Raw genomic sequence first — 13,443 nt, forward strand, 5'->3', positions numbered from 1 at the left:
AAGCTTCTTAAAATTTATGAATCGTTTTTATTTTACCTACATACAATTCATATCCTCTATCAATTTATATCATCTGGCCCCCCCTGGCCCATTGGCTGGCGACGCCCTTGTTCCAGTGTTCAAGGAACGGAACCGCTTGGTCACTGGCGGGCCAACAAAATAAGGAAAAATGTTTGTTACGACCGACAGATTATTGGAGTTCGGGTTATTTACCATTCTGTTTGGTTCGCGGTCGTCATACTACAGTTCCTTACACAACCTGTAACTCCGGAGAGGAATTTTGAGGATTATCCAGCTTCTCTCGATATAAAAGTTTGAGGAAACTCGAAACCTAGCAAAGGCTCACACTTTGATGTCACGGCGTTACGACAAGGAGCGACATGATGCTCGTCATTGTCAAGTTAATCATCGACCAAACGAATTTGTTTGGATGTACAGTACAGTACATCCCTATTCGTAGGCCAGGACTATGTAAGAAACTGCTATGTCGATATTTTGGCCATTATAATTACCGTGCTTTGCCGGTATTCTAACGTTACCTCTGAGGTAGAAGCTGTCTTTCAACAACAGACCACGAGTGTAATGAGAGAAATTATGCGTGTCATTTGCATGAAACCATATCTTTCTCCTCTTGACTGAACTTCGATATCCTCACTGGCGACATCATAACGAAGAAGTACCCCTATAAACTTGTGCATTTTCATATTCCAGTGCTGTTCGAGAACAACTCGTGCCAACATTCGATTTCTGGCCTGAGACTTCTTCAAATGTTTCATTAGTACGTCTGTATTTATTTCCAGCAGTTGCAAACTCTAATTTTTGACTTACCTTTGTTAAAATAAACTGTGTGAAAAGAAACCACAGTTTTCATTCTTTTATATACAATGTATATTGCATTGTAAATTGTATATAACATACTTGTTATATCATATTATTTAAAAGTGTAATATTTACAATTGCTAGTTTATATATAATAAGTAGTTTATAATTCACAAAAGAAAGCATTTTCTTACATTTTACTTTCGTAATACAGTCTTTTTCTGTATGTTCATCAAACTTCTTACCATTTGATCTAACGGAAGATATTGTTAATTCATCGTTTCTAGTTTACCGTATTGAAGTTTCTGATTCTGTTGTGGACACGGATGTATATGTCTATCGGATATCCAACGTCTATTATCTTTTTGGAAGAGAACAAGAGTCAGAATGGTGTGACATTGCTTGAACTACAGTAGATAAAATAACAACTAAATTTGGAACTGACAAATATCGCAGGTAAGCCGAAGAGGTTAAAGCGTCAGCGTAGTACACTGGAACCCTGGATCGAATCTGGATGATTAAGAAACCCCAGGAATTTTTAAGGGTAATCTATCTCTGATATGCAGTCTGGCCCCGTCTCTCACCTGTCGTTGTGGGCCTGGCTGAAGTGTATGAAGATCCTCTTGGTGCTTCACAGGGCAAAAAAGTTTGAAAAATATCACGGGTGAATATTAACGCTACGTAATTTTAAATATTATCCGAACAAGTAAATTGTAAAATAGTTTTGTTGAAGATACGAGAGTCTTTATCTATTAAAAATACGCATTAATTTTACTATAAAAAAACTCATAAAAAGTAATTAAAAATTTCATTTATTTACATCGTTCACGTTTCTAAAATAATCTAAAAAAATAAAGACCAAGTTTACGAGTCAATGGAATTTTGTTTAACAATCATCGGTCGGTAAAAATTCTAAATATTTTCTAAAATAATAATTTAGTAACCGATACGTTTAATATTTTACTATAACTTTATCTGAAATATTTCAAGATCTCAATTCTGTATTATCCTAATTTTTGTAGTTGTTGTCAAGAAAATGTATTTTTCAGATCAAATAATCCATAGGTGTAATTCAATTTCAAGGTAATACTTTTAACATAAATACATATAAATATTTAGCGTTTTTTACATATTTATATGTATTTATATTCATCTGATATGAATAATATTTAAATATATTTAATTATTGAATGCCAGTCGCCTATTAAACTATTTTAAATTGTGCAATTGAGAGATAAGAAAGTTTTGCCACATTGTTTTGATAGTAAATACACTAAGAATGATATAATTAAATTTAATTTTGAATGAATTTACATCACTCATATATGAATTATTTAAAATCTAACGTTAATTCAATTTAACATTAAATTAGGTAGAATATTCATATCTCTACATTTAATTTCCTGTTATAATCAAAAAACAAAGTGAAATTTTAAGGTGAATAAACACAGAATTATTTATAAAACTAATTAAGTATCACAATGCATTATTTTCAAGAAAAGTCAAAGATGATATTTTTTATGTTATCATTCGTGGAAGAAATGCATTGATGAAAGAGCGATAAAAGTCTCAGAAATGTTGATGCTATAACCATAAAATACTGACTCAAAAGATAATTTTTATCAATATTTTATGGATAATATTCGTAAAATATCTCTCTATTCAAAGACATTGAAATGCAGTCTTTTAGCGAACTCATTTTATAGCCTTGGGAATAATACTTCAATGCGTATATTAATGAAATCAAGCTTGAAATGATTCTAGGAAAATTATAGTTTGATAGTTTAGTAGAATAGAAAAAGTCATCTGTGGCTCAGCTAAACGTATAGAATATAACATACAAACCTTACTTGAGGTTATAAATATGTTTGATGGTCTATTGATATGCGGCACTTACAACGTGACAATAGCAGCTGAGCTCGTGACTGTCAAACATTTGCAGAGTTGACAACAACGTGACAGCTCAGCGAATGGATACCTTTTTTAAACTTTTTAATCGTGTTCTAAATCTTCTAAAATCAATATTTGTTTACGTGATTTATTTTATGATGTGTAAGCATTCTACTAATTTTCTTCTTACAATTTATTGATTTAATACTCTTTCCCAAAAATTTCATTTAAATCACTTTTTACTTATTTATTTCTGCGCATTTAATTAATGGTCGCAGTATTTATAAATGTAGAGAAAATATAAATACAAAAACCAATAACAATTAACAGAAATATTTAAATTAAATATTCTAAATCCCGTAGTCAGCAATTGTAAACGTTGGATTACTGAAATTTAGATTAATAAATTTTTAAACAAACTCTATGATAGTTAAAATAAATATTAATATTTCTCTCGTCTATAAGTCTACATTTTTGCACATTTTGCATAGTAGAAAAATTGATAAATTCATCTACAATAAACCCATATTAACATTCATATATGGCATATAATAAAATAAAAATATAAATTAATCATTCTAAAAAAAAATTCATCATTTAGACTTGATTTAGTAACTTTAAATGTAAAAAATAAAACTAATATATGAAATTTCATATTAAGTTATTGACTTTTTATCATTTTATATTTATAACAATTATAAATATTTATTAAATTCCTATATCAAATATATATATATTTAGATATATTAAATGATATAATTATGATTTAGAAGCCCTTACATTTCTTTTATATTGGGAGAGGCCCTACCAATCTAATTATTTTCAATACTCTTTGATATTTTGTTGTAAAATTAAATCTAATAATAGCAAATATTTTTTAAAAATATTAATATAAATTATTAAAAACATCCAAACAGCATAGGCCCCCACAAATTGGGGAGTCCCTTATTGAAGAGTGTAATACACCGGCCATTGGGCGTGTTTAAGATATGGAAAGATGAAAATCGAACATAGAATCCAGCTTAAATTAAATAATAATGAATATAAGAAGTCACTTTTAATCAATTATGTCTGACTAAAGTGTGTAGAAGTAGAAACAAAAATTTGTTTTATCAGTTATCTATGTGAAAAGGAAGGCTTTTATCTATTGTTTATGTAGTAATAAAAGTAAACTTTTTTTCTTTTATTTTAGAAGCAGTTTTTATAATTTTATTTTAGTAAATTAAATTATTTCTGTTACAATTATATTGGATTTTCACTCTCATTATTATTTCTTCAGAAAGATAAGTAAATTAAATAAAGCAATGTGCTTGATACAAATAACATTACAGAGTAGAAATAATTATTTGCTTTTAATATAACTTTTATTGTTTTTTTCGATTTTCGATAATTTTCTCCGTAATCCGAAACAATTGGTCTCATCTGGTCCAGATTAAAGGCTTTCTACTCTACGGAAGAATTCGATACGATGTTATAAAAACTAAACTTTTTCGTCATATTACACGATTTTAAGAAGAAAAACTATAATAAATTACTAGAAAACTGTTTTAAAAATTAATATTTTATCAGTTAAATGTTATTGTGAAGTTTTTGTACGCGTGTATTTTATATTAGTAAAATTAGGAAATTGAAATCAATCGTATGATGTCATTTGATAGAACGTTGCCTTGTATAAATCCGACAACTTTGTAACTTCTGTATAGTCTTTCCACAGATTTACTTACACATATTCATATATATATAATATAATAAAGATTTATATTTATTCTCTGGCCGAACATTTAATTATTTTATTAAATCATAAGAAATAAAAAGTGCTTTAAGAGTGTAATAATTCTTCGGGATACAACCTTAAAATGAGGTAAGTAACAAGTTTTAGAGATTTTTTAAAGCTTAATTTTACGTAAAATTTTAATTTTTTATAAATTTCCTTATAATAAATAGTAATTTATAGCTGATATGAGTTATTTACAATTTTTTAAATGTAATTTTACTTTATCTCAAATGCTTATCGCTGTATCAAATCATTCCTATATTTACGAAATATTTTCATTTGAACGAACAGAGATTGCAACTTTCAATTATCCATATCTTAACTTTTTTAAAAAAATAATAAAATATATAAAATAATTATAAAAAATTCTCTAAACTTTTAAAACACAAGTTAACGAATATGATAAATTTGTTGAAATCAATTTACATCTAAGTATTAAGAGTGCTTTATATTAATTCTATGGAGCAAATCTTGTTTACACAGGGTTATCAAACAGATAAATTATCTACCAATAGTTTCTACGCTATTTATTATTTTTTATTTTTTAATCTTTGTATCGCAAGAAAGGTCATAAGAGATGTAGTTATTGGTCTATACTGTATCAGAAACAGTCTATTTTTATCTGAGTTGAGCTATCGGGTAAATAAAGTCCATCAATTCATATGTTTTATGTGAGTAGAAAAATTTTTCGTATGAATAATTAATTCCTTAATTTAGCGTAACTTAATAAGGAAATTATTGTACAGTTTATATAAAAATATATAATGAGGAAGACAGAAAAATATTCAGTAATAAGAATCAAAGGGATAATCTGTTGAAATTCAATGGAGGCCTTGAATTTATAATTTTTTTTTTTAGTTTTGTAGTTGTAAACTCGATACTTTTGTGTGTAAAAAATTAAGTTGTAGTTGTAAATCGATATTTATTATATAGGAAGTTGACATATGAAATATTTTATAATAAAAAAAATTTATTTTTTTAAAAAATAATTGAAAACTACTTAAAGGGGATTTGTTTGTATTGTTTGTATAAAATTTATTTTGATATTTTACTTTAAAAATATTATGATATCTAATAAATATTAACTGATAATTAATTATTGAAGATAATAAAAAAGTAGGTTTATTTGATAGGAAATTTATTCAATTTCACAATAATTTTTTGTGATATTTAATCTAATGAACTTGGAGAATTATTTAATGATTTAGATAAATATCTTCCAAAGAAAATATAATTTAATTAGATTATTTAAAGTTTATTTTTTTTTAAATTTATTTCTTAGCTCGGAATTTGATCCTTAAAGATTTCTTTTTTTATGAGAGTTACAGTATATCTGTAGAGATGAATGAACGAATTGAACATTAGTTGAAGTAAATCCTATCTGATAGTGTGAGTTAATACTCAATAAAAATATTTATTTGCTTAGTTCTTTGGCTTTAGACTAAACAACAGAAACTTAAAAAATAAAAATTTCTAATTTTTCTTCTTCAGATAAAATGTAAGAAATATCAATTGTGAAAAATGTAAAGAAATACATGTTCAAATTAATTAGTGACTTAATCTTGATACGGTATTAAGACCATATAAAATATCTTATTTCCTCGAATAAACCCCATGGTATAAAGATGCTGTTAAAAATGAAACCCGGTCTCGAATAAATCCCCGTTGAAAAGCATGTGAAACAAGTTGAAAAACTGCACTGTTAAGAGTGACAGGTATGAAGTTTATCTAAAATATTGCTCCTTCAAATTATCTACAATCGGACAGCACTTTCTATTCCAAGGTTCAAGAAAACATTTTTGGAAATAAAATTACTATATAAATATTGTCGAATATTGAGCGTGGGAAAGTGACGATCGAGTTCATAAGTCGAGAGCTTACCGGCCGAAGGGTAATTAGGAAAATCGAATTGGAAAGAGATGGTGAGTTTGAATCAGAAGATCTTGGTTGTCGAGGTAGTCTGTGGTGATAATCAATGTCTTATTCCTACAAACGCATCGAAGCAAACACGAATGACAACGTAATAACCGAATTAGAATAATCTGAATGTAGTTAACTATGAAAACAGTAATTATTTCAAATGTTATAACTGTAACCCACAAATACAGCCAATAAACGGTTTTGATAGTTGAAAAAATGTACGAATAATTAAGGTATTTCTTTCGATTTTCATCCCCTCGTCTCTTGTTACAAGTAATAAGACCCAGGGCCTTCAATAATTCCCTTGGGATAAGTACTGTACATTTTATAAATAATAGAGGTTTAATCGAGGAAATGTAGCATCTTAGAAACGAAGCAAAAGGCATTAATATAATAAAATTTAGAAAATATTTTATATATTATTCACAAATTTTTAATTATACAATTAATATAAAAAACGAGAGAAATATATTAATATAATTGATAAAATATTTCTTCCTAATATTTGTTTATACCGATTTAAATTAATGCCAATTATTTTTTACAGATACTCTTCTAACACTTCGATATATCTAGAGGAAATGAAGTGGAATTGCGCGCAGAAAACTCTAAGTTTATGTTGCACGCTGCTAGGACATTCCATCTCCAAACATCCCATCCATTTTATATTAATACCTTTCTTTATATCTTTAATTTTATCGACTGGATATTTGCAGATGAAGTATTTAAAAGATGCGGAATATCTATATTCTATGAAAGATAGTAAAGCCGTAAGAGATAGAGATGCTATGGAGAAATTGTTTCCATTTGATGAAGTTGCTAATTTTGATCCTTCGAGAGCTACAAGGATAAGAGATGCAATTTTCCTAATTATTATACCTAAGGATAAAGGAAATATATTAAGAACAGATGTTTTTCGAGAAATAGTTGAGATTGATAACTTTGTACAAAATTTCACGGTTTATATGAACGATAAACATTGGAATTACAGTCAAATTTGTGCTAGAAGGAATGGAAATTGTATCAACAACGTTGGATTATCGTTATTAACGAAGATCGATGATTATAATAAAGGAACATTTAAATTTAAGTATCCAGTAGATATAAACTTTGATAATTTTAAAATAACTCCCTACGGAGCGAATTTAGGAGGAGTGACATTGGATAATGATGATTACGTACAAGAAGCAAGAGCCTTTCGTTTGAACTATTTTTACCATACCAAAACTGAATTAATGGATCATATTGTTACTAAATGGGAAAGTATTTTCAGTGATTATGTTCATAGTACAGAATTTGATAACATCATAGCGTACAAAATTAGTTTTAGATCGGTAGAAAACGAATTTGGAAGAAACACTTCTGAAAGCATTTCTCTAATTGGAATTTCAGTAGTGTTAATGTTGCTTTTTTCAATAATCACATGCATGTCAACTGAATGGATTAGAAGTAAACCATGGTTGGGATTATCGGGATTTATTTCTTCTCTTCTAGCTGTTTCGGCTACTTTTGGGATGCTTATGTATTGCGGAGTGGAATACGTCGACGTGATAATAGCTTTGCCCTTCTTGATGATAGGTAATTGTATAATTTATGTATTTTTACAGATATTTTGCAATAAGTTTCTGACTTATTGTAATTAATTATAGGAATAGGAATGGATGATTCATTTGTTCTAATTTCTGCTTGGAGACGTACAAGTCCCGAAAAAAGTTTAAAAAGGAGAATGGGGGAAGCCTATTCAGAAGCAGCAGTGTCGATTACCATAACTTCACTCACTAATTTATTTTCTTTTTGTTTTGGAATGGTTACACCCTTTCCTGTTGTACAACTTTTTTGTATATATGCTGCAACTGCCGTGTTTTTTACTTACGTGTATCAAATCACATTTTTTGGAGGATGCATGGCTTTAAGTGGACTCAGAGAAGAACAAAAACTTCATCCTTTTACTTTTAGACCAGTGAAATTTAAAGGTATTTTTCAATTTTTGCTTATTTTATGACAAATTAATTAATATTTAAAAAAAATTTATTTGATCTTAGAAATTGATCTTTTTCAGAAAACAAAACGTCTACTTGCGAAGAAGAAGCTACAGTAATACAAGAAGACATATTTATGAAGTTTTTTAAAGAAACCATAGGAGGTTTATTAACTAAGACATGTAGCAAAGTTATAATTATTGCATTATTCTTGATAAACATTGCAGTAGCTATTTGGGGATGCAGTCATATGAAGGAAGGAATGGAACTCAGCGACCTTCTTCATCCAAAAACCAGCAGTTATAAATACATTAAATTAAATTTTGAATACTTTGGTGAGTATACGGGTCGCATACACGTTGCCATTAACGAAACGTTAAATTATGCTGATCCAAAAGTGCAACAAGACATTGACGACTTAATTAAAAATTTTGAAGCTACTCCTTATATAAAAGGTGGTTTCTTCACAGAATATTGGTTAAAGTATTTTAAGTTAATGTCGAAACATCCAATTCTTTCATATTCTTTCAGAGCGTATAATCTTACTGATAAGCAAGATTTTATTGATTGTGTGCATAATGTTTTCTTAAAATTTCCTCAAACTCGAAAATTAAGAAATGATATAGTGTTTAATGAGAACTATACAGAAATAATTAGTAGTAGATTTCATTTTACTATCCATAAATGCGATAACAGAGACAAAGAGAGGGAATTATATAAACACGTGAAAGAGGTTATGAGAGAGTCTAAAATATCTATAATTACCCATTGTTTATATTTTATATTTAATGAACAGATGTTTGTTGTAAAGTCAATATCTATTCAGACAGTTTGTGTGGCTGCAGTGGTCATGATGGTTATCTTTTTCATTTTTATACCAAATTTTACTTGCGCTGTATGTGTTGCGGTAACAATCATTGCTGTGGAAGTTGAAGCTATCGGTTATATGTCACTGTGGGGAGTTAATCTGGATGTGTTATCTATGATAAGTTTAGTGATGTGTGTAGGTTTTTCTGTTAATTATCCAGCCCACATCGCATACGCATTTATCATTTCTAACAAAAAATCATCGAAAGAAAATCTCAAAGCATCGTTATTTGCAGTGGGTATGCCTATATTTCAAGGTTCCTTCTCAACTATATTGGGTATAATTGTTCTAGCTTTTGTGCCATCTTATATGCTTCAAGTATTTTTGAAGACTATTTTCTTAATTGTAACATTCACAGCCATACACGCTATGTTTATATTACCCGTTATTCTCAGTATCTGGGATAGTTTATGGAAGAAAATCATTCCTAAACAGCAACCACTCCTGCAACGGAATTTTTCAAATAATATTAATTCTTGTAAGGATTTAAAGGAGAAAATTTCAGAAAAGAGTCATTCAGTTCCTAGTAATTCAACAGATAACAAAACGGAAGAAATTTGGGTTAAAAGAATAGATTTTTGATCGTAATATATATAAAATTATATTTTAAAATGTATTTAAGTTGTTTCATTCTGAATACATGTAGAATTTTAAATTTATATTTATATTTGATTCAATAATTATTTAATTATTGTAGTTTTGATATAATGTATTCAATAAAACAATTTTAAAATACTTGAATAAGCATAAGACATTTAAAGCTTATATTAAATAATAAGCTTATAATAAATTTTTTCAATTACAATTAAACAATTTATTACATTATTATACTATAAAGTGTATTTTTATTAAAAGTGAAGAGCGATGTATAGATTATCTTTATATACTGAATTTTATTTATAGGTAATTATAAACATACCTATTTATAGATAGAAATTGATAGATGATAACGATCAAGGACAAAGGTCCATAGTGGTTTACCATTAACGAATCTAATTTAATTAAATTGTTCAAAAGATCTGTAATTACGTACAAAGAATCTGGTTTTTCTATTATAATTAATTCGCAAGGAAAAAATTAGTTATTATACACAGGGGCGGATCTGGGTTTTGCGGAGCCTAGGGCTTATTGAAGTCCAATGGGGTCCCATTTTTTGTTAATCCAAATAATACAAAAATTATCATTATTATATTATTAATATTAACTATTTTTTACTATACGATAAGCGCTTGTTGTTAATGAAAAAGTATTAAAAATTTATGATAATTCAATTTTTGTGGTTCCTGATACTTGGGGGCCCGGGGCTTAAGCACTATTAGTTTCCGTGTAGATCCGCCCTTGATTATATATATAGAAAATACATTGTTCAATTTAAGCAGTATTTAGAAGTTTTAAAATATCAGGATATATCAAGCGTGTATCAGACATAATAATTTAAAAGTATAACGATTATTATTCTTATGCTGAAATAAAATTTCAAAACCATTATCCTAAATTATCGTCAGTTGAAACAAAAAGGAGCCTTAGCCTCTTGGCTCCCTGGAGTGCTCCTGCTTTACGCATTTCCGCTGCAAAGTTTATATCTATAAGATATAAACTATAATACAGAAATAGCATTTTTCGATTCGGTTTAAACAATTACACAAAGCTTAAAAGAAAAATTTGACAATAAATGTAACGATTTGAACTCATTCACCTTGAATAAATACAATAAATTTATAATTTATACTTAATTTACATTAAATAATGTAATGTAAGACAAAATTCGAAATGGCAGAGAACTTTATCGCCTGTTTTCAGTAACACGATATAACAACGACATTTGCTCCTTCATAACTTTTTCTGATTGGATTAATGGCTGTTAAATAAGATAACTCGGTAAAAAATTTTAATAAATAATTTATCAACTCTCGGCCTATGATTACTGCTGTTGATAGACAACACTTAAACAGAACAAAATTATAGATATTGCTTACTCGGCGTTAACATAATATTTTATTAACTTTCATTTTTCACTAGCAATTTTAAAAAGAATTTCTGCATATAATTTAAAATGCAAATATGGAAAAAATTGCTTTATCTTTATAACATATATAATGTTAAGCTTATTTATAAGAAACAAAATGTTTTAACTTTTTTTTTCATATTCATAAAAGTTTATTTTGATAGATTTAGGTGATATGTATCCATTTAATCTATTATTTAGCTTGGAAATTAATAAAATAGTAATGAATACACTGTTTTGTAAGAAAAATTCTCTTATTTAATTGAGTTATCTTCAGAATTAGACAATCTTTCTACTGTATATCGAAAGACCTGATCTTACTTCAGAGTGATCTCAAAGAGTCATCTTCCATTGCAGATTGCAGAAGTACTGTATATACATTCAGAAGACATGCACAGAAAATACATACGTTTAGATGGATGCAATATTATTAAAAAATATATTAAAATGTTTTCATAATTTAAAATTTATAAAATACCCAATTTAAACTGGGTATTTATTAGTTTTATGCAGGTTAGTTTTATGCAAAACCAAACTGAGTAGTATAACTTTTTTCCTTTTTCTATATTTCTTTTTAATTTATCAGGCAGCTTTAGAAGCCACAAAACTCTTCTAGTGTGGCTTGATAAAATATAAAATTTGTAGGGTGGATTCGCTACCTCTGCCTTATACATTTTATACAAAAGTGGGAATCTGAAACCTTCAAACTGCTGGTTCCTCGCCTTTGCTTTATACAGACTTGTTGTTTAAATTGTAAACAAATAGTTACCCAGATTATTATAATTTCTAATTATTAAAATCGATTACATTTTACTTTGATGAGTAATTTTTGAGTCATCATCACACTTAAAATCATTCAATTTAATTTGAAATTTTTAAAACTAAAAACTGAAAATTACTTTTATAGCTTAGAAAAATTATTTATGATTTATATAATTATTAAAATTTTGTAGGCTAACTGAAATTTTCTATTATATGGAAAATCTAAATTATACACTTTTTAAACGAACTTTTCGATATAAATAAGAAAAAAAAATAATGTTTATAAATAATATGTAAATAAAATGTTTATAAAATTGTTATTTGTTAAATGAAAAGTTAATTAATTATATATTAAAAACACACTAATTTATTTTAATTATGTGCTTATACATTGTTTAAAACAAAATATATAAATATATAAATATGCAGAATCTCGAATTAAGATAGTATATAAACTGTTTAGTGCTGCCATCTGGAGTCAATTAATTGAAGTTTTTTTCAAATTTTTAAAAATGTATAGTAGATTTTTTTTTTAATTTCTTGTATACATTTTAAAATAAACATTTTAATCTGCGTTATAATAAATTCAAACTTTATTATCGAAATTCCAAATATTTAATTACATATCTTAAATTAAATACTAAAAAAAGTAATATAAATGATAACTAAATTTCATTGATCTCAAAAATGTAAGGATTATACTGAAATACAGTAATTTGCTCATTTAAATAATAAATTATACAAGAAAATACATTAGACCAATAAAAATGGAGAATCTTTTAATGAAAAGAAAAAAAAAGTATTAAGGACGTTGAAAGTTCATTCCTATCGAAAGGAAAGTGTAGAGATAACGTAATCAATTGTATATGACAAGATATTGTACAAGACTAAACGTGTTTCTTATGTACAGCCTAAACAAAAACACGTTACCTTATCGCATTAAATGAGATTAATGTTGATGAACGAGATAAAATTATTAATTTTTCAATTTATTCAAATATATCTATACAATAGAAATACGAAAGTGTAAATACGATTAGAATAATCTTTGAAACCCGTTCTTCAGTTTTGAAATTCTATTGTCTCGAGCATTTTATTTATTTATTTACTTTTCAATAGTCAATATAATTTATTATTGTCTTGTAAACTTCGATATCTTGTATACAGCGTACGAGATGGTAAGAGTTAGTTTATCTCAACGACAAGTATGCTATCTTATTTTAAAATGTGTTCTGTGTTGTATTGTAACATATACTTTAAAATCTGTTGTGTGTTTTAAAATGTATATGTTCTACTGTGAATCTCTTTGTCCTTTTCTATATTCCTCACAAACGATTACATCATAAAAACAAATAAATAAGTAAATAATAATGATTGTATCAATTCTTATAACTTTCTATCCTATAGGAATTTCTTAACTGCCATT

General features: G+C 27.3%; 1 protein-coding gene across 2 annotated transcripts; it reads left to right on the forward strand.

Moving 5' to 3' along the window:
* The first annotated feature begins 548 nt into the window (after nt 1-548).
* On the forward strand, nt 549-9,985 carry LOC136978837 (patched domain-containing protein 3-like). 2 transcript variants are annotated; one of them, XM_067274667.1, is made up of 5 exons: nt 549-1,363; nt 1,842-1,902; nt 6,951-7,981; nt 8,053-8,376; nt 8,463-9,985. In XM_067274667.1, the coding sequence occupies exons 2-5, from the start codon at nt 1,856-1,858 to the stop codon at nt 9,830-9,832; spliced, it is 2,772 nt and encodes a 923-aa protein (XP_067130768.1). In that variant the 5' UTR covers nt 549-1,363; nt 1,842-1,855; the 3' UTR covers nt 9,833-9,985. The 2 variants fall into 2 exon arrangements, with proteins under 2 accessions (XP_067130768.1, XP_067130760.1); XM_067274659.1 differs by lacking the exons at nt 549-1,363; nt 1,842-1,902 and adding an exon at nt 4,879-5,154.
* The last annotated feature ends 3,458 nt before the right edge of the window (nt 9,986-13,443 follow it).

Source organism: Centruroides vittatus, unplaced genomic scaffold (assembly GCF_030686945.1).
Source record: "Centruroides vittatus isolate TY-2023 unplaced genomic scaffold, ASM3068694v2 contig_1154, whole genome shotgun sequence".
In the NCBI taxonomy this organism is placed as follows: domain Eukaryota; kingdom Metazoa; phylum Arthropoda; class Arachnida; order Scorpiones; family Buthidae; genus Centruroides; species Centruroides vittatus.